The 22,011-nt window shown below is 42.1% G+C and overlaps 1 protein-coding gene across 1 annotated transcript in view; it reads left to right on the top strand.

The window, feature by feature from the left end:
• Nucleotides 1-22,011, top strand: part of LOC144829539 (synaptotagmin-like protein 2) — a 739,182-nt gene that overhangs the window by 650,569 nt on the left and 66,602 nt on the right. The window contains exons 12-13 of the mRNA XM_078688777.1: nt 3,503-3,605; nt 14,451-14,612. Of these exons, the coding sequence (XP_078544903.1) occupies nt 3,503-3,605; nt 14,451-14,612 (265 nt within the window). The remainder of the gene's footprint in view (nt 1-3,502; nt 3,606-14,450; nt 14,613-22,011) is intronic.

The following is a 22,011-nucleotide window of genomic DNA, read 5'->3' as shown; positions in this document are numbered from 1 at the left end:
TGGGACAGAATCAGGGATTCCCCCTCATTCTCAAGAGGAACTGCAAATGATCCTTGAGTTACCAATGACTACATGTCATTTCGATGTCAACATGTCAAACTTTCCAATCCTAGGCTTTTATTTTACAAATCATTTTTGGCAGGTTTGTCCTGTCTGTTCGATGAGCTGAAAGAAGAGAACTCCCAGAACAACCTTATCTATTAAAGGAAGTGGAGAAGTGTGGCTCACTGGTTAGAGGAGGCAGACCTGGAAGCAGAGGTCAGCCCGGGACCAGGGTTCAATTCCCGGCTCGGCGGGGTCTTTGTCCTAAAATGTCCATGGACTCGACAATTCTCGCTCCGGTGCCTACTCGATTCACGGGTTCACACTATGCGAATCTGGGCAATAGCTTGCTTAATCTCCACAACGGCCCCTCGCGGCGGGATGCCTGGCTTTCACCTTGCGGATACCCTGCTGGGGTTATCTCACAGGGGAATACCAGGATGGGTTCCCTAAGCAAGCGCTTAGAGACCGCTTGGTGATTTGCGCTATATAAATTCCTGTACATTTACATTTTGTACATTTATAACCATAATGGGTAACAATAAATATATCCGTGACAAGCCTTGTGAAATGCATTGAAAAATACAAGTCAAGCCAAGGTCATGCTAGTTGATCATGGACAAATCACATGACATGTTTGGAAAATACAGGTCAAGCCAAGGTCAATCTAGTTTATCATGGACAAACCACATGAAATGAATTGGAAAATAGAAGTTAAGCCAATGTCATGCTGGTTGATCATGAACAAACCACATATGAATTTTGTTTGTCATTGAACTTAATAACTAAGCTTCACAGTACAGAATGCCAGAGGGTAGTCTCTTTTTTGCTTTATTATTGTACTTTAAGTACTTTATTCACATCTAATTACATCTCTACTTTATTAAATTAAATATACAGCACTAATAGGGTTTTATGTAAAATCTAAAATAGATGCAGTATGCAATATAGCCATCTGTTTCTGTCTTTTGAGACAAATATCAACCCATGTTAATAACATTTTAATAATATTGTGTATTTAAGTTTAAATAATTTATATTAGAAAGACACGCGGCCAGAGACTCTATAAAGGGCTTATTAGCAGACACATTCATGATAATTTATATTTTAAACACTTTTATTGAGTTACTGAAAACAGAATTGCCTACTTCCTGAGTAAAACTTGCATTTTGACTTGCGAAAAATCTATTTTGCTGTAGTTAAGAAAACAAAATGAAGCCTCAGTAGGAGTCTTGATCCTTCAAAGTCCCAGGGGTTCTAAGCAAGCAATTTTGCTAAATTTGTCAGCTACGTTTGTATGAAATTAACAAATTAAATACACATTGGTAAATTTGTCTTTATTTGATGTGAAGTTTCATCCTTAAGTTGGTATATTGTATTGCATTGTAATTGTGTTTATTTAACGCTTACCACCCCATACGAGGTGTTGAAGTGCTTTTTTGGCAAGTAGCACGCTACTCCAGAACCCATGAAGGATTAGTGGTGAAATAGTATAGTGAAATATGAAAGTAATTTGAGTGGTGGATATGTTAGTAAGTTATTTGGATTGAGGAGGATAGTGTAGGGATAGAAGAGGGAAAAAGGGTTGCATTTATATAGCGCTTGCTACCCCTGATGAGGTGTTGAAGCGGTTTTTTTCAGCGAGTGGCATGCAACTCCATAACACAGTGGCCAACCTTTCCTATTCCAGGAGACCGCAAACTTTTTAGGGAGTTAGGAGGGACTGCAATATTCCAATAGGTCAGTTCTTGTCTTATCGTCTCCTTACTCATGCGACCAGATTAACAGGAACTTAAAGAACACCATGTGCCTGAGACACTTAAAATGATTTTGGACCGATTAATTGAGGATCAGGGAGAAGAGCAAGTCAATACTAAATAGGTTGATACTAGAGGAGGATACAAAATAATGATGCAGGAGACAAATGAGCCGCAAATATAGGGAGGGTCATGGAAGATGTAGTACGGGTAGATTTGACAATTTATGCAGCCGCAGTCTTAGAAAATGCACGTTTCACACTCATCCAGTTTAATTATTGCTTCAAATAATTTGGGCTATGGACCGACCGTGCAGTAGGTTTAGCTTTCATTCAGGCTGCTGCTTGTTACCACTCAGAAAAAGGAATGAATGACTCACAATGAATGCTGTTACCTTTAATACACATGTCTTTACCACTCATGGTAAGTATATCTAAGAGTGTAGTGGGGCTACGCGGAGGTCCGTGGAGTTGCAAACAAACTCAGTGGAACCCCGCTACGCCACGCGCCTCCACCCCCATATATTAACAATGAATTCTACATGACTTAAAATTAAATTAAAACCACTTACCTGGCATATGGCGTCCCCGGGCTGTCCACCTCCTCTTCTTCGCCTTCTGAGTAATTCTTTGAGAAAACTGCGCATTCACGCGCCCATGCATGCACATTACAGAGAAATTTGTATGCCCAGGCCCTCTATCGTATGGATGTCGCTGAGGCATATTCAAAGGCCAACTGCCACCTACACCTAAGCAGTGACCCAGGAACAGGCTACAGGTACCAAATGATTAGGACAAGAAAATGCCAAATTTCGAAAAGGGGCATTTTCAGAATTGTGACATAAAATCGGACTTTATCATTAAAGAGGGTTTAAAATTACAATTTATTTGATGGTAAAATTCATGTTTCTACCTGTTCCGAATCAAAGGTTATCACTTACTAAATATAATAAGGTAACCAATGTTATCCTATGAGAAAGATAGGCCTCACAATAGTAAAAAACTAATTTGTGAGTTTTTCACTACCTGGACATGTAAAGTTTAAAAGTACACATTTTTAAAATACAATGTACTGTTTAGGCTTACTTATATGTATTAAAAAGGGAGTTTTAGGCCTCGCAAGGGGTTTATTTTGCCAGTTTGAATTGGCAGTTTAAAAATTGCACACACAGGCTGCAATGGCAGGCCCGAGACGGCTACTTAAGTTGGGACGGATACAATAAATGTTGCAGGCCCAGTAGTAGCATTTAATTGACAGCTCCTGTATACCTGCAGTACTAGTTTATTAAGTACTTATAAGTCAGTTAAATATGTCAATTGAGTGTATGCCAATTTTGCAATGTTGTAAGTACTAAGCACAAGCACTTTAGCATTATTTAATAGTGGTGAAGTGTACAGAGTCCTAAAGCCAACAGGGGTGACCCTACTGAAAGGCCTAGTTCAACAGGCATGATCAAGTGAAATGTGTATAAGAAAAAATAATGCCGTTTTTGGGGAAAAGTCGTTGAGATGGCAATTCTGCGTTTTATAAAACCATCTGACTGAAAGGATTATAATTGTACAAATTGTCCAGTCTTGGCCGCCTGGCCATCAGTCACATGTTCTTTGTGAGCTCACATACCGTGGAGGATTTCAAGGTTCACAGCTACTAAATGAGCCCTGTGGGAGATGAGACTCTTACGAGGTGAAATGTGTGTTTTTCAGGTATGTCAAAACGTATCTTCTCCCAGACAAAGCACGGATGGGCAAGAGGAAGACGTCAGTGAAGAGGAGAACAATCAACCCTGTGTACAATGAAATCCTTAGAGTAAGAAAACAACTTTTGTGGCACTGACTGTTGAATTCTTGCAATGAAGTGAGCTTTCACTCCGCGTTTTAAAGTGCACTTTGATTGTTTTTTTATTAAAATCTCTATTTAGTTTTTCACTCTTTTGTTAATGCACAAGTATGCACACTATTTTCAAAAGCTTTTTATCAGAAGACTATAAATAATTATGAGAATATCTCTGATTGGTTAAAATGGCAGTAATATATAATGTTGTTTTTTCTGCATGCTGTGATTTGTAAAAGTTTGAAGTAGGGAAATTAGCAGATTATTAAATAGGACTACTTTATCTGCCAGTGTTGGTGAGAATTGGGGTGTAAGCGCCTCGTGTACAAAGCCCTTTTAAGTCAAAAACCCTACTAATCGCTAATTTACAGGCTTTGCAGCCACATTAGGACTTTTTACAATATACAAAACCCCTTTATGAGTTGGAAATGTCTTTCTGACTTACAAAAGGGCTTTAGTGACCATTTCCAAAACACAAAAAGACGGACGTAAAAAAGTACACCCTACCTCCTATTTATAAGTTGAAAAGGTATGTATCAATGGTTTGTGACAGCTTTGCCAATGTTGTTTTACTCGATGCATGCTTTGTAACACACAGGTACTCATGGCTGGCAATTTTGCAGTGAATGTTTTATTTAAGAACACCATGCCAAGATGGCTGTTGATGCATGTGCATGCATAGTGAGCCTTGGCTGCTATTTCTAATGTACAGATGCGGATGCTTATGTTACACCACTACATTATACCTAAGAGAAATAAATATAAAAAGGCATACAACCACAAAAAAGGAAGTAAATAGTCTGGCACAACACTGCAGCTATTAAACCCTCATAAAAATATAATCAATAGTTAAAAGTGGGATGGAGAGTGGGACAGGAATCATGAGGGAATGGAGTAAAAATATAGCGCATGAGGGCACAGAAAGCAGCTGAGGAGAGTGCACGACAGCATGAGCACTCCCATAGAGTACTAAATACACCATAATACAAGCATTGGTAAATACATTGTGTCTTGGCTGTAAAAGGGCGAGTTATTGTCTTGGCCAATGCTTTTTTACCAATTACTAGCTAAGCGAATTCATGTCCGGCAATCTTGCAGCGGGCTTTCTAATAAACTAATTCCATTCCAAGATGGCTGCCAATGTGAATGCATGCGCCATGAAGCGTTGCAGCCATTTTGCAAATAACGTTCTTACAAAGCACACAAACATGTAGAATGGTAAATTAAAGGAAAAAAAGCAAAAATGAGGGTGCACCCACACAGAAGGGAAAGCAAGCGGTCCAGAAGCCTGTTACGGGTTCTAAGCCATCATAAAATAGTTTGCTGATTCTAATCCCAAAAATTCATTTGTGTTTAACTCACACATATCAATTAGTTACCAAAACCGCTGCCACGTGTTGCCACACAATAGCAGGTCATTTGTAAAGGTTAACTAGTTCAGTTGCTAATTGCTGTATTCAGGTGTTAACACAGTACTACTGAGGTGAACTCTTTACCCAGACAGTGCTAACATATGTAAAAGAGTCAAAGTAATGAAGCCATACTGCCACATAATATGCTGCATTACACTACATGATTTGCTTTTCTAACTGCGTAATTAACTCAACCCTGTTGCATAACTGCCGTGGCCTTGATGTTGTGTTTTGGAAATAAAAGGTCTGCTGCTGAGACAGAAAAAGATGTGGAGAATAGATTAATATTTTCACGATGGCAACTGTTTCTCGAATTGGTAGGTAGGACACAAGCCCTTTTGGAGTTGCAAAGCCTGAAATTCACAAAATCATAGGATTTGCAACCTCAAAAGGGTTTTTTGCAATATAGAGAAACCCTATACACAGGCTGCTTTTAACACTGGTATTGGCAAAGCCAGTATGCCTCAACTCCTAAATACTTAGCTATTGGCATTGCACATATTCAGGGGTTGTGATAGTTCCTGTCCTTCCCTCTATCCCCACCAACCAATCCACAGATACCACATGCCTCCAGAGTTCCCTAGTAACCTTGCTGTGTATTTAGGACAGTCATAGATTGTGTGGAAAATGTGACACATACAAATCAAGTATCAAGTGTTCATTACACAAGACAGCTTTACAGGGCTGAGCACAAGATCTCAACCATTATTTATTTATTTATTTTAACAATTTTATATAGCGCAAACATGACCCGTGGGGGTATCAGAATGCTTTACAGAGTTATAGCGAGCAGAGTAGTAAAAAACAGTAATATCACATTCAGTGAAAATTCAAAATTCACTAACAACCGAGTATCATAATTGCGTCATTAAAAACAACATATTGTCATAGTTCAGACCACTGCAAGTACCAGGCAGTGTGGAGAAGCAGGGGAGTAAGACGTTGATGCATAAGATCAATATTTTGCTGTGCATAATGAAAAGTATATTTCTAAGAAAATGCTGTTCATGATTGACAGGAACGGCTTACACACTTCTACCGCAGACACATGCGTTTCCGGAGTTCTCTCAAAAGCCTGGATACACTGCATTCGGTTGCCTTCAACGTGGAAGATGAAACTGATCTAGACAGGATATTCTTCACACCTTACTGCTTTATATACAGAACTTTTATAATGCAGGACACACCTTTGCAGTTTGTCCAGCAGGCTCCTGGGTTACCTCACTGAGACCGTGCCTGTGAGGGTTGCGTTCCCGTAATTCCATCTGGACAGAACCAGGGATTGTGTAGCCTGTTTAAGGTCATTTCGAGGGATGAAGGGTTTTATTTTTTTGAGTAGTTTTAGGTTGAAGAAAGCGATCTTTGCGGTGTTCTTGATATGTTTGGCCATGTCTAAGTTTGGGTCCAGAGTGATTCCCAGTGATTTTAGGGAGTCGGCCAGGGTGAGATTGCAGTTGAGAACATCAGTGGTTTTAGCCATTCTGTGACTCGGGGCCCCGGAGCACAGGGTTGGAGAAAAGCAAGTCGCCAGCATCCCGCTCTACAGAGCAACAATGTGTTCTGCCTACCCCGTCGGCTCTAAGCTTGGGATCTAGGGGTCTACTTATTACCCCAGTACAAGTCTAATAGGGTATTCCCTGCCGTCTCTGGTTACTAGCCACAATATTAGCAGAATCAGACAGAGGTGCACCATTCACATTTTTGTTTTTTCCGGTGCCACTAGACCCGTTAGGGGCTAAAGAGGCACCAAACATGTTAACCTACTCCACTTTGGCAGCCCTTGAGGAACATTAAATCCATGTAAGGGCCCACACACTGTCTTAACCGGACCAGAGTAGGACTGCTCCTGACCTATTTTATCTCACCTACCTGTGCACTACCCAGCCCTCAAACCCGCATTCACCCAACGGCTTCTTCAAAAGATCTCCGACAAAGAGTCCCGTTTACGGGAACCCATCAGGCATTGCAGACGAGAAGCAAGGCCCAATGATGAAGCACAACATCCTCTGGGGTGTGTGAGGGCATCACAAAGAAAGACCTCCCTTTCCCCTCACGTCCAGTTAGGAACTGCACACCCTGGTGATCCTCACTTGGGGGGGTCTGCTCTTTGTTGGATATGAGAAGGATTTCCGTCTTATCTTGGTTGAATTTCAGGTGGTTGAGGGATAGCCAGTGTTGGACTTCTATTAGAGTGTCCATTAGTCTCTGAATGTCACCAGTGGAGGTTGTTTCTAGATAGATCTGGGTATTGTCCGCAAAGAGGTGGAAGGGGATGTTGTCAATGGTTTGTGACAGCAAATGCACTCACAAATTATTGAAAAGTTAACGACATTTCAAAGGGGGTGATAATTGCTCCACAAAGTGGTAGCTGTTCCCATGAGATAGCTTCGCCCATGGGAAAGCACCTTTCGAGGCAACAGACATGCTGCCCCTCCCCTTATGTCTTCCCAAACAGAAAACATGTTTTTAGAGCAGCACCTGTCCCTTTAATATACACAGGCTGCTTTTAACACTGGTATTGGCAAAGCCAGTAATCCTCAACTCCTAAAGATTGAGGAGCTATTGGCATTACAAAAATTCAGGGGTTGTGATAGTTCCTGTCCATTCCTCTATATCCACCAACGTACCCATAGATACGCCATGCCTCCAGAACTCCCTAGTAAACTTGCTGTGTATTTAGAACAGCCATACATTGTGTGCAAAATGTGACACATACAAATCAAATATCAAGTGTTCATTACACAAGACAGCTTTACAGGGCTGAGCACAAGATCTCAACCATTATTTATTTATTTAAATAGTGTTATATAGCGTAAACATGACCCTTGCGGTATCAGACCGCTTTACAGAGTTATAGCCAGCAGAGTAGTAAAAAACAGTAATATCACATTCAGTAAAAATTCTAAATTCACTAACAACCGAGTATCATAGTTCTGTCATTAAAAACAACATATTGTCATAGTTCAGACCATTGCAAGTACCAGGCAGTGTGGAGAAGCGGGGGAGTAAGACGTTGATGCATAAGATCAATATTTTGTTGTGCATAATGAAAAGTATATTTCTAAGAAAATGCTGTTCATGATTGACAGGAACGGCTTACACACACTTCTACCGCAGACACATGCGTTTCCGGAGTTCTCTCAAAAGCCTGGATACACTGCATTCGGTTGCCTTCAATGTGGAAGATGAAACTGATATAGATAGGATATTCTTCACACTTCACTGCCTTACATACAGAACTTTTATAATGCAGGACACACCTTTGCAGTTTGTCCAGCACGTTCCTGGGTTACCTCACTGAGACCTCAGTGTCACCACTTTCCAAGGTACTGCTGATCACTGCAACACAAGCCGCAGCGAGGTAGCCTGTCTTTATCCAAACCCTCTTGTCTACTGGGCAGCCTAAGGGAAGGCTCATGTATGTTGACCACACCTCATGGATTTGCTAGCACAGTCACAGTTTTTCACCACCTGTCCTGGCAAATTTCAATACATTTACCAAATGTGTTGGTGTTTGTAGAAAGCCATCTAAGAATGGAGGGAGGCTAGTTTTCATGTGTTCCAGTCCAGGAGTAGTTAACAGCCCTTGGGCAGAAAAGCAGTTTAGTTAACAAAGATTATACTTTGTGTAAAAGTTGCTTTTAATTCCTCCTAGTGCCTCACTGTCTTTGTGTTGTAGGTTGGTGTGTTGTAGGTTGGTGATCCTTGTCAAGGGCCTTGCCCCGAAACCTTTAAAGAGGCTATTGTTGTCCCCCTCCTGAAGAAATTAGGAGCAGACCCTCAAACCCTGACTGCCATTCCTGGCCAAGGTCTTAGAGGCTTATGTGACTAGATACCTCTCCGCATTCTTGGAAGAGTCTGAATACCTCGAACCCCATCAGGCAGGGATCACCCAGCACACTCTACAGAGGTTGTAATACTGACGGTATTTGACACCCTCCGCAGCGATGCCGATAAGGGCTCCCCGAAGGCCCTCGTACAGCTGGACCTCCCCGCTGCTTTCAAAACAGTTTCACCATGGTATACTGGTCGATCGTGTCAGAGACGTGAGGATCCAGGGACCACCCCTGGGTTGGATCAGCTCCTTCCTGGGAGACCGCTCCCAGTCGGTCCGCATTGCTCAGTTTACAGCTCCCAAAATGAGAGCTACATGCCGAGTCCCACAGGGTTCTTACTTTCCCCCATCCTGTTCAACCTCTACCTCCTCCCACTGATTCGGACCTTGAAAGAGAGGAAAGTATGCACCTTCAACTATGCTGATGACTTCCAACTAATATTCTAATTCAGCAATTCCCCTGACTCGGTCTGTGATTTTCAGTCCACCATGCTATTCATCAGCGGGTGGATGAATAGCAATCACCTGAAACTCAATCCGGACAAAACTGAGCTAGTCCTATCAGGGTATATCCACAGCCCCTAGGGTCCACACTTTTGGCCAAAGGAACTGGGCGAATCCCCCTCCCCATCTGCCTCGGCCAAAAGCCTTGGGGTAACAATTAACCGTGACCTCACCATGGAGCCTCAAATTGGGTCAATTATATCTATCTGTTTCTTCCATCTGAGGAAAATACTAAAGATCTGAAAATTTTTTCACCCAGGAAGCTCTGATCCAGGTGGTCCTTGCGATGGCTATGTCTCATGTCGACTACGGGAACTCCCTATACTTTGGCATTACATTATACCTAACCAAACGTCAGCAACTGGTACAGAACCAAGCAGCAAGACTGATTTACCAGCAACCTAGACACCATCACGTCACCCCCCTCATGAGGAAGCTGCACTGGCTCCCTATCACACAGCACTGCGCCTTCAAGGTATGATGTCTCATCTTTAAATCTCTGAAGGAAGGAGCCATACATTTATGGATAGCCTCATTTAGAGGCATTTACCCATGCGCAACTTGAACTCGGCACACATGCACCTTCTGTCGACACCCTCCTTCAAACTGAAGACCCTGGGTGGTGCTAGGTTTGCCGTTCTAGCCCCAAAACTTTGAAACTCTCTCCCCTTCTCAGCTTTAGGAGGCTCCTTAAAACCTGGCTGTTTAGACAAGCTTACAAGTTATCCCTTGTGCTCCGGTAACTCTCAGAGCAGTGCCATGAAACCAATCTGGTGTACGTGTGCTTTAAAAAAAAATGTTAACGTGACAATTCAGTCATTATGTGCCCCCAGGTTGATTCAAAATTGTAGTCCTATGTCAGTGTTTGTAGAATGACTGCTTTTTGATTTTCAAGATCTAGTCACATTAGGCTCGGTTCTATCTGTTTGCTGGGCATGAAGGCATAAGACAATCAGGCATCCAGGACTGTCAGTTGCGTAACGAAAATTGAGGTGGCCCCCCCTGCAAGGTACGTGGAGGGGCCCCTCCGAACTATATCAGGGGCTCTCCCGCCAAAGTGCTATGCTGAGGGGGCCCCCTGGAGTTTGGGGCCCACCCACACTGCGAGGGATGTGGGGGCCTGTGTTACACCCCTGAGGACTGTCATAGCCATGTCCATAAAAAGGTCATGTCGGATTAGTATTCAAACTATTAAGTAGTATCTGAGAAAAACATGGCCGAAAGTGTTAGCCATTGAATCTGCACACCGATCACCTCACATGCTCATTGGCAATGGTCTCTCATTACTGTGGGCCACTGATGCCTTTGTCAGCACCAGAATAGTCTTTTTGCCTATATCTTCTTCTAGCATCTCCCTGCTGGCAGCTGGGCACAGGTGATTCAGGTTGCCAGACAGCTGATTAGTCGGACTGCAAGGAAAGCACAACATATGCAAGACAATGTATGGCTTTTGGGAATGTAAATGCAGGGGCAGAGGTCTGCTGTCCTTTGCGGGCCTGCATCCATGCCATTCACATGTGTCACTACTTGTAAACCGCCTAATTAACAGGACACGTTGCATCCCTCTGTTAATGGACAAATTAACATGAGGTATATTAGTACATAAGTTGTGTTGAGGATTTATACACACATTTGCACACAAATCGACTAGAGTGCAAAATGCACGTCAAGGTTTGCGAATGGGTATTCAAACAACAGGACCTTACAGGCACATGCATCATTGTTGGCTTTTGCAATTCCTTATTTGTGATTTTTAAGGAATCGCCATTAAGGAATTGCAAAACCCTATGGGGCACATGCATCAACCTATTTAGGAAGTGCAAACGGTGCGAATCGGTAAATTCGGCCGTTTGCACTTCCTAAATACGTATTTGGGATGCATCAAACACTTTTTCAATATTCAAATTTTTTTGCATTTCTTAAAAATGCGAATGCATTTAAGGAATCGCATTTGTGCGATTCCTTAAATGCAATGCATCAATTTAAAAAAAATACGAATTTTGAAATTGGAAGTGCAAATTAACACGAGGTTGACCCTTGTGTTAATTTGCGAAAATCTTTCAAAATGCAAAAAAATGCATTTTTTACACTGTCATGTTACAGACACACATGTCCTTAGGACATGTGTGTTTGAAACATGCACTTTCAAATACATTTCAGGGGTGCAGGGGGGGTCCTTTGGACCCCTCCCCTGCACCCTTGGAATGCATCAACAAATTGCGAATTCGTAAATGCCTTCCCATTGACTCCTATGGGCCTTTCGGCCCATAGGAATCAATGGGATTTGCGAAAAAGCAGTTAGGAATTCGGTATTTATTTGCATTTCGGTAAAAATTGCGAATTTTACCGAATCACAAATAAATACCGAAAAAAATGATGCATAGCATTTTGCAATTCTTAATTTGCGATTCTGTAATTTTCGCAAATTAAGAAATGCAATATGTATATATGATGCATGTGCCCCTTAGAGTCCGACGTGGAGGGCTCTACTGCCATTAAAGGCCCGCTCGAGTCGGCAAAGACCTTTAACAAGGGAGCTGGCCTTTATTGGCTATTGGAACATTCTGCCACTAGAGGGCAGAGTGTTCTAATTTGTGAAACAAAGGCCTCACAGAGCCTAAGGGGTCTGAAATTTCCTCGGACTCCGTGAGGCCTTTGTTGACAGCAACAGCTGTGGGCGAATATAATATTGGAATATTGATGCGATGGGCTTCTGCCGGCCATTAAAAGCCCGAAGCACTCCATTGATTTCAATGGAGCGCTCAACATTCCAATGTTCTAATTATGTTTAAGTTCACAAATTATGATTATGATTAAGTTAATTTTTTATTGCACAGTCATTTTGACTTCCTCTGCCTGTTACTATTCTTCAGGTCTCTGTGAGCATTCTCTAGATCTGTGTGTCCATCCTCAAGAGGTCTGTGTTTTATCCTCAAGGGGTCTGTGGCTGTTCCCAAGTCCTCCTGAATATCTAGTCACCCATACGCAAGGTGTCTGCGCTCATTGTCACTGTGCCAATCCTCTTCTCAAGACCACTGTGAACATCTTCAAAGTCTCTGTTTCCATCCTCACGGTCTATACTCCCATCCTCGCCTTGCCTGTGCTCATCCTCAAGGCCTCTGTACACATTTCAGATGACCTTGAAATAATCTTATAGTTGTTCATGTTCTTTTATTGTTTCTTTGTCTTTCTACTGTGGATTTAAAATGTCTTACCCTCTTTCCAACTTCTTTATGTTGATATGTTCCATCCTTAATTCTTTCCCCATCTGAGGCATGTCTCATACATATGACTCCCTAGCTCCACTCTTCTGCATTTAGAGCATTGTTGCTCTTGGTTCCAGGCCTTTTGCTTCCCTTTTTTCTGGAGTCAGTGGTTTACGGTATTCAGTTGCAAAAACTCAGCTGTGTAGCACAAGCCAGTTGTAAAATGAGGTCAGGCTAACAAGCAGCAACCATTGATTTCACAGCTCAGGTTTCAAAGCCACTAATGTTTAGCTGCGTTTTGTACACTCAGCCCAATGAATATTTAAGCATTAATGAGCCTCACAGCATAACCTTTACACTGTTTCGGTAATGCATTTGTCACTGTTGATTTGCTCTAGTTTCACTGCAAGTGTTCAATAAGTGGTAACCTGCTAATGAGGGCAGTGGATTGAACTGTGCTTCAGTTTATCCAGAAGTAACATTTAAAAAAATTATATTTTGGTGTGCCAGAAGGCTCACTGAACCAAGCATGCTTTAATATGTATTTTCAAATGTACTTCTCAACTTTTCGAATGTGACAAGTAGAAGTGCAAAAAAAATCAAATGTCAGGGTGATCTTAACTTCTGATTCTTGAGAATTGTTACTGCAGATTGAATGCAGCCTCTGCCTTTTATGAAAAACAAGCAGGTTCATCCTAGATGCAGACTCACATATCCTCTGATGTGGTGCTTAACTTGTCAAAGAATGAGTACCGGTGCCCAGGGCTCTGCTCAGAAGCTCCCGGCTGGTGCAACTGAATGTCAACACGCCTAATTCAAAGGCTGTATAGTCCTAAATCCCCCCATGCATCTTTAATCCACTACCAGACTCCCTCTTCCTCTCACTCTTGTAGGTTTTTGCTTTCTCCCTTTGTGACGGTTTTTCCATCTTCCTCCTCCCCCGTCGTTCCGCTCTCTGTGTTTTTCCATCTCTTCCTCCTGTAAATGTCTGATATAAAAAGTAAGTGCTGGTGGGTCCCACTGGCAACCATGGGCTCAAACCGAGCTCTGCTCTGATGCCACATGCACTTCTCGCCCATGGACCAGACAGATGCAAAATACTGTCCTTTCATACCGCCCTTCGGTATTTAAGGTTGTTCCATTGAACAGTTGACTAGTAGGAGGCATCTAAAGGATCCAGATAAGGTACACACACTTTGGCTAGGTCTAGACTGTCTCAATGTAATACACTTGAATACCTAGCTTCTTTCCAACATCACTTTGCTCCAAAGGCATTCAGAGGTTCTAGTAATGTGGTGTTTCACTGAGTAAAATAAAAGAGTGATGGTTGGAACACCTAAACTAAACTCTGAGCAACAATCCATTCTATTGTGTTTTGGTCAATGGGCCACATCACATAGAACTCAGCCGTGGTCTTGATCCTGTAAGAAAAATCAAACCTGAACTGCCAAAAAGTCATCCCAGATCGGTTACAGATGTGTGAGGACTCAACAGGTGCAGCCTGAGTTCTGTGGTACAGTGAGCAGAGGACACACATCTGAGCATGCCTTGTCGCACTAAAGGAATCTCACTAAAACAAATTAAAAAAGCGATGAGCGTCATGCATGAGTTAGTCTGTCCAAACTGCCCAGCAATGTCCATTCCAACAAGGAACAAAAGCAAAGCAACTAAAGACCAGTTTGGCCTCGTTGGCTTCATCAGCGAAGAGCTGCTTGAGTCCAGTGGCACAGAAGCACGCAATATAGGGATTTACAAAAACCTTATTTAAATAAATACAGATACAAGTGAAGACAGCTAATAATTGGTGCAAAATGTAAATAAGAAATCAACCCTCTAACTTGTTCTTAATTTTCTCCCACTGCAGTACAAAATAGAGAAAATGGTTTTGCTGATCCAAAAATTAAACCTCTCGGTGTGGCATAATGACCCACTTGGACGCAACAGCTTTTTGGGAGAGATGGAAATTGACTTAGCGAGCTGGGACTGGAGCAATATAAAACTAAACTGGTACACGCTAAAACCACGGGTAAGTGCTACTTCGGTAGCATTATGTATGAGCTATGAGTTAATTGAAACACTCTGCTAATAAAAGCATTTACACATATATTGATGCACTCTGATGTGTTCTTGAATATGGCTGCATCAGAAAGTAAATGGCAATATGGTCTACCAAAAGCAGTAATGCTGCTGGTATGCTGAAAAATAGGAAATTCTGTAAAGGTTATTTATTTATTAACCATGCCCACTGTATTAAAAATGGCTATTTTGATTGCAACAAATGGTGACTGTTAGACCTGGCATCATTGGCGTGGGTTTCCCCTGTATTTTTGCATTGCCTCCTGTTATTTTGCTGTGTGTTGGACTTCGTTTTTGCTGGTCTAGATGCTTTGGGCACTTTGCCACTGCTGTTCAGTGCCAAAGTGCAAGTGCTCCATTTGTAAATTGTTGTTATGGATTGGTTATTCCATGATTGGCATGTTTGATTTACTAATCAGTCCATAGTACCATGCACTGTGTGTGCCTAGGGCCTGTAAATCAAATGCTGCTGGTGGGCCTGCAGCACTGATTGTGCCTCCCACATTAGCAGCCTTTAAATGTAACTCAGACCTGCCTCTGCAGTGTCTGTGCACAGTTTGGTACTGCTATGTCGACTTGGCAAATGCACCCGCTTGCCAGGCCCTTACCTTCCCTTTTTTTACATGTGAGTGACCCCTAAGGTAGGCCTAAGGTACCCTTGTGGGCAGGGTGCAGTGACGGGTAGGACATGCCCTGATGTGTGTGACATATCCTGATAGTGAAAAACTGCCAATCTCTTTTTTCACTATTGTAAGGCTATCTGTCCTATAGGATGGAATGGGGAGTTTGCTCATACATCTTATGATTATATTACTGCCCATGGGAACAAGATAGGAAAATACATTTTGATATGCCTGAACTGAGAATGTTAAGATCCATCTTTTAGTGAGGGTGATTTTTACATTTTGGGTTTGGAAATACCACTTTTAGAAAGTAGGTATTTTCTTGCCTAACCATCCAGTGTGTCTCTGCTAGGTTGTGTATTTACTCTCTAGCTTTGGAGTTACAGGGGCTGGGGATGTGCATTCTGTTTAGACAGCCACTTGAGGGGGCGGGGGGCGCGGTTAGGTGTATCCTGCCTTTCCAGTGTGAGTCAGGGCTGGGCTGAATGGACCTGGACTGCATTCAGAGTAGGGGGGCGGGATTTCTTTCCCACCTAAATGGGCCTGTTCTGCCTTAGACAATGCTGTCTCCCCCTCCTGCCAGGAAGCTGCACCAGAGAGGACAGAACTGTTTTTTGCTGGGCAAAGAACGTGTCTGCCACAAAGAACAAACAATTTTGTATTATAAGAAGAGGGGCCCAGACCCCAGACTTTTATATCACTTCTGGGAATCAAGAGGAACCTTTGCCAAGGAGAAAAGCTGGAGAAACTGAGGAGGAGCACTGCCCCTTTGCTGTTTGCTGTCTGGGGTTGGCCTGCAGTGGCTGTTTCTGCCAAGAAAGGAGAAGGACTTTGCTGTTTGCTGTGTCCCCTGCTTGAGGAAGATCTCCAAGGGCTTGAAATAGAGCTTGCCTCCTGTTCTGAAGTCTCAGGGACACAAAGACTTCACCCCCCAGGCCTCCTGAACTCCTTTGCTGGGAGTTCTGACCTGTTGAGAGGTGCCTGCCAGCGTTTTGAACCTCTGGAGGTTGTTTTGGGACTGTAAAACGGCAAGAACTGTGAAAATCAATGCATCGCCTGTTTCCGACGCATTGCAGCAATGCGAGAAGAATTTTTGGATGCATCGCCGCCACCGAAGAATCGATGCCGCACCTGCTTGTGGCTGAAGTGTCTGCCATGCGACGAAGCCTGTGTATCGATCTCTGACGTCTGAGATCACGCACTGATTCTGACGCAGCCCCTGTTGGAGAAAACTGACGCATTGAGGGCATGCAGCTGAAGTCTTCTCAGCGCATCCCAGGTCTTCTCACATTGTACCGGATCGTCACACATCGCTTCTAAGCATCAAGTCTGTCACATTGTTGGGGGACGCAGTAAGAAACCGACGCGTAACCTCCCCACGCAGTAAGAAACAGACACGTCACTTCTTCTCCTGTAAGGAACCGACTCGTCACCTCCCCTGCATAGCAGGAAGGAACCGACGCATCACCTTCCCTGAGTGTATGGAACCGACGCAACAACTTCCCAGCGACCCTTTTAGCTTGCCTTTTTCGACGCATCCAAAGTACTTTGCGTAAAAGTGTGGCATCCCACATTTCTTTGAAACAGAACTGTTTCTACCTTTTAAGAATCATATTTTTAGTACTGTATTGTGGAATTTTGTTGTTTTGGTCTTGTTTGGTTTAGAGAAAGATTACTTTTTTTTTTTAACGGGTGTGGTGTCCATTTGTAGTGTTTTCACTGTATTACTGTATGTGTTCACAAATGCTTTACACACTGCCTCTGAGATAAGCCTGTCTGCTTGTTCCAAGCTACCAAGGGAAAGAGAGATGGGGGTTATTTTATAAGTGTATCCCCCTTACCCTGACTAGGAGGAAGGGTCCCTACTTGGACAATGGTGCAAACCATTGCCAACTAGAGTCCCAATTTCTAACAGTGACATATAGACATTCTGGCACTCGTTAGTACATCACAATATAACTGCTACTAAGTTAAGTGGGTGTTACTGTCACAAGGATCCCTGAGCATTATGTCTTAAAATCTGTGATATTAGATTGTGTGCACTGCATAATTATTACCCTTGAATCACAATGTGAGTAACTACCTGCCAGATCTTATTCCTCTTTAACTCATGCCTGATGATTTCTTTATACCAATAATTTATAGATTTTATTAGGAAGACATTTTCTGAGAGGAAACATATGGAAGGCAACAGAAATATAAGACATCTGCTACCTTTGAATTTCAACAGAAAGACCCTAAAAAGATTTTAAAATTAATGTGGATGGTCAGATTTATTCAGGTTTAATGGATTTTGGGAACTATGAGACAGCAGATCAGAGTACCATAATAGCAGGTGGTAAAGCAAAAGACCCCAAACGATTAGTATTAAACATGGTAACCCAAAAAAATAGGGGTCCCAAAATGGGGCCAGAAACAAGGGAGTCTGCAAAATGTTTTCGCAGGAGCAAGGGCCTGCATGATGACCCCAGAAAGTAATACCATATGCAAGATGGCCCCAGAAAGGGTATTAGAGATAGCCCCAAACAAAGACAGTATAGAAGACGTCCCCAGAGAGGCACTCCGGACTCCCAAGAATGGCCGCAGAAAGGGAGAGGATATATATGAAATAAACCCTGAAATGAGGGAGGGCGTTCGAGATGGTCCCAGAAAGGAAAAGGATATAACAAGAATGTCTAAAAAAAAGAGGCGGTTTAGAGATCGTCTCAAAGTGGAGGCATATACAATAAGGTGCAGGATAGGAACAGTATATAAGATGGCCCCAGAAGGAAGGGATTACACAGATGGACCCGTAAAGAGAGCCTATATGGGGAGACCCAAGAGCATAGAAGGTATACAGGAAGTCCCCAGAATAAGGAGTTATACAAAATGGAATGAGGAAGAAGGGGAGTATATAATATGAGGCCCAGAAAGGTAGGCGATATACAAATCATTGAAATTATCCAATTTTGACTCAAGGCTCTCAATGTAACACACCCGACCCAGACTCATCTCCCTAACAAAAATATTCAACCATATCACTCCAATCCAGAAAAATTTACATTTACACTGGTTACTCATCGAAACAAGAATTACATTAAAAATTCGTTGCCTAGTGTAAAAGCCAAACATCTGAATAAACCTGCCTATTTTTAAAACCTACTTATTATCTCAGGCGAGCAAAGAGGGCTCCGAATCAGGAACATTTTGTAATTGGAAGTATTAGGATTCCGGGAGTTCTAGCTCTAAAGCAGTCTTTCATAGGAAACCCCACCTCTTTCTGAAACTCCTCTTGCTGATTTAAGGCTTAAACCTTCTTGTCTGTAACCATACATCCAAAATTTACAACTAAGATGCCTTCCTAGCTGTGTCTGACAAAGCTTTTTTTTACCTTCTTGTTCCTTCGATGTCCGTTTATTTTTCAACAATATATTTTGTTTTTGTTGTAATGTAAAGCACTTTGTTGGTTTTGTGGTGTAGTTGTGCTACTTACTGTCAAATAAGTAAATAAATATTAGATATGACCTCAGAAATGAGGACTAGAGATGGTCCTGTACTGAATTGATATGTTTATTCAGACTGTCGACCTGGCCATTCTTGTAAAGGACAAAGTAGACTTCTAGGAGCTTTAACTTGGCACAAAGGGATTTGAAGTGAACTTATAGAAGAATTTTGATAATGATAATTCCTGTTGGACCTGACATCCTTGGTGTAGTTTTCCCCAACATTTTGTCTTAAATCCTCCACTTTTTGCTGACTACTGTCTCTGCTGGCCCTGGGACTCTGCACACGTTATCAGTGCTAAAGCGCTTGTGCTCTCCCTAAAACATGGTAACATTAGCTTACACCCAGTTGGCACATTTAATTTACTTGTAAGTTCCTAGTAAAGTGGTAGTGCCTTCAACCAGGGTCTTTCCATTTAATTCTATTGGTGGGCCTGCAGCACGTATTGAGCCACCCACTGAAGTCGGCGTTTAAACATGTCTGAGGCCTGCCACTGCAGCCTGTGTATGCAGTTTAAACTGCCATTTTGACCTGGCAAAATAAACCTCTTGCCAGGGCGAAATCTTGTTTTTTTTAATACATATAAGTCTCCCCGAGCGTATGCTCTAAACAGCCCGTAGGACAGGATGGAGTGAATTAAAAAAGTTTGACATGTACTTTTAAGTTTTACTTGTCCTGGTGGTTAAAAACTCCTAACTTCATTTTTCAAACATTCGTTTATCTTATTACTTTTAATAAGCGATAACTTGTGCTTGGGAACAGGTAGAAATATCATATTTGATCCTTAAAGAATTGTAATTTAAAATCCTCTTTAATGGTAAAGTCAGATTTTAAGTAACAATTCTGAAAATGCCACTTTTACAAAGTTGTCATTTTCATGCCTCAAACATTTGGTGCCTGCAGCCTGTTACCTGGGTCACATGACTAGGTGTAGCTTGCAGTTGGTCATTGTATATTCCACTCAGACAGTGAGACAAAGGGAGAATGGGTGTTGGCAGGGTGGGCCATCTCTGTCAGGGTAAGGGGGAGGAGCTGTCACCTACCACACTTGGAATAACCAAAAAAAGGCCTGTCTGTTTTGATGCAAAGTAACCCTCCACAGAATTTACCACCAATTCTAAAGTGGTGGTATCCCATTTGCAAATGGGAAGAGGTCCCCGAAGATCCCCTTTAAAAAATATATTTTTTAAGAGCAGGCAGTAGTCCCACTGACCATGGCCTACTCTTAGAAAAACAAATCTTAAAACTTTCATATTATTTTTTAAATGCAATCCATTTTCCTTTAAAGAAAAATGTCTGCATTCATTTAAAAAAAAAAAAAAAAAGATTGCCCACCACTTCTGCCTGTGGACACTTTCGACTGTTTTACTCATTGTGACATTGGGCATGATGTAGTGTACACACACACCTCTCATCCTGTGATAAAATAAGAAAGTGCACCTTTTCCGAATCACCTTCTCCAACTTTTACTCGAATCCCACCCTTCTTTTCATGGCGTTCCCACGCACATCACAATGGCGACGAGACAGACTGGACTTAGCCTGTCAACACACTACAGTGCAGTGATGATGCTATAAATCATTAGTGAGCTTCCAGAAGTGGGTGAGGAAACTGACCATCCACCCATTTTTACTGTGATATGTGTTGCTCTCCTGTCTGTATTCCACATATGCATTGAATTTATATTAGGTTTAAGTAACCATATGTTTGTGCGGCATCTTAACCTCCAATGTATTGACATCTTTAGGGTATCGTTAACAATTTCTAAACCACATTGTTCAGTCGATGGTATATTGAATATCTATTTTGTATCTAGTGTTTCAGAATAGCAGAGAGAAATGCAACCTTCACACAGCTGTTATTGTGAATATCGTATGAGTGTTAGAGCAGGACGTGTCAACTGAATATATCTTTATTACACAAACGCTGCTGCTCGGCAAATATTATTATTATTGAAAGTCCTACCTCTGATATCCAAAGTAACAGCTGCGTTTCACAAAGTAAACAACTGAACCCTTAAGGAGTGAAGGTCACTGAGTTACCACTGAGCCACCTACCATCCCCTTCATACCTTCTTTAAATGTGAAGAACCTTACATTTATTTCATTATTTCTTGATTTGCTCTGATCCTATTAAAATCTTTGCTTCCCTCACACTTCAGAATGTAATGTACGGTACATTTACAGGTATTTACATTTTGTTGTGTGTTAGGAAAAAATGACATCCTTCTGCCTTTCATTTTCTTTCACACTTCATGTATCCTAGCCGGAATGTCACATAATTCACTTTCCTTTTGTTTCTCTCACTGCAAAGTAAAAGCCGGTTGTGAACACTAGCCCCTATATTAAAAAATAAGCAGCAGAAGACATGACTGACGTTTGACCTCTGTCTTTGAAGCGCAGCAAATGTGAGACAATAAATACAGAATTTAAAGGCACCTTCCTTTTTTTTGCTTGGACAGTGGCGACCCACCAAAATTCGGCTGACGGCCCACCAAAAATCGGGTCACGACCTACTAAAACGCGGCTCATGACAACCCACAGTTTGGGAAACACTGCTCTAGCTCATTATGGACAATGTGTCCAGTTATGAACTTTTCCCTGACATATCATATCATATACATTAGTCTTATTAGTTCAGTGGGAGCAAAACAGGACTGCAAGACCCAAAATGTATTATGCTACTACACTTAAGTCCAGGACGTGAAACTGTCTGTAATGACCTGGAGAGCGATGGTCATCCTACTCAGGGAGAAAATAAGGTCACTTCAATTAGGAGATGGATAATACAGCTTTACTTACCGCTCCTTGCTCATAACATTATAATACACACATATTTTCCCATATGTATGTGTGGGATAGTTACTACTAGCTTTTACTAGTAAAAACCTGACTCTGTATTTCCATTATGCACTCAAGTAAAATGAAAAGGAAATGTCTTCAATTACCACTGCATTCTAAATGAGACAGTAAAGGCTCCGAGCTAGAGGAGAGTGGTAACAGGTCATTCACCAAAAAAAGGAGGATGTACCATCCGCCCTTGTCTTTGTTACTCTTACTCATTTAGAGGATGCCATAGGGGAGTTATTCACCATAGCGAACACCCGTGTGGCGATCCTGATGCTGATGTGAATGGGGTCAGAGAGGCTCCCCAAGTTACAGTGGCCCATCCAATGCCAATTCCACCATTGTCCTCCTTTAGGTTTAAAATCACCAATGCAATATTGCTTAGAGTCCACAAATA

This window comes from Lissotriton helveticus, chromosome 4_1, assembly GCF_964261635.1.
Source record: "Lissotriton helveticus chromosome 4_1, aLisHel1.1, whole genome shotgun sequence".
Taxonomy (NCBI): domain Eukaryota; kingdom Metazoa; phylum Chordata; class Amphibia; order Caudata; family Salamandridae; genus Lissotriton; species Lissotriton helveticus.
The sequence above is the reverse complement of the archived record's forward strand: the minus strand, read 5'-3'. Positions and strand labels throughout refer to the sequence as shown.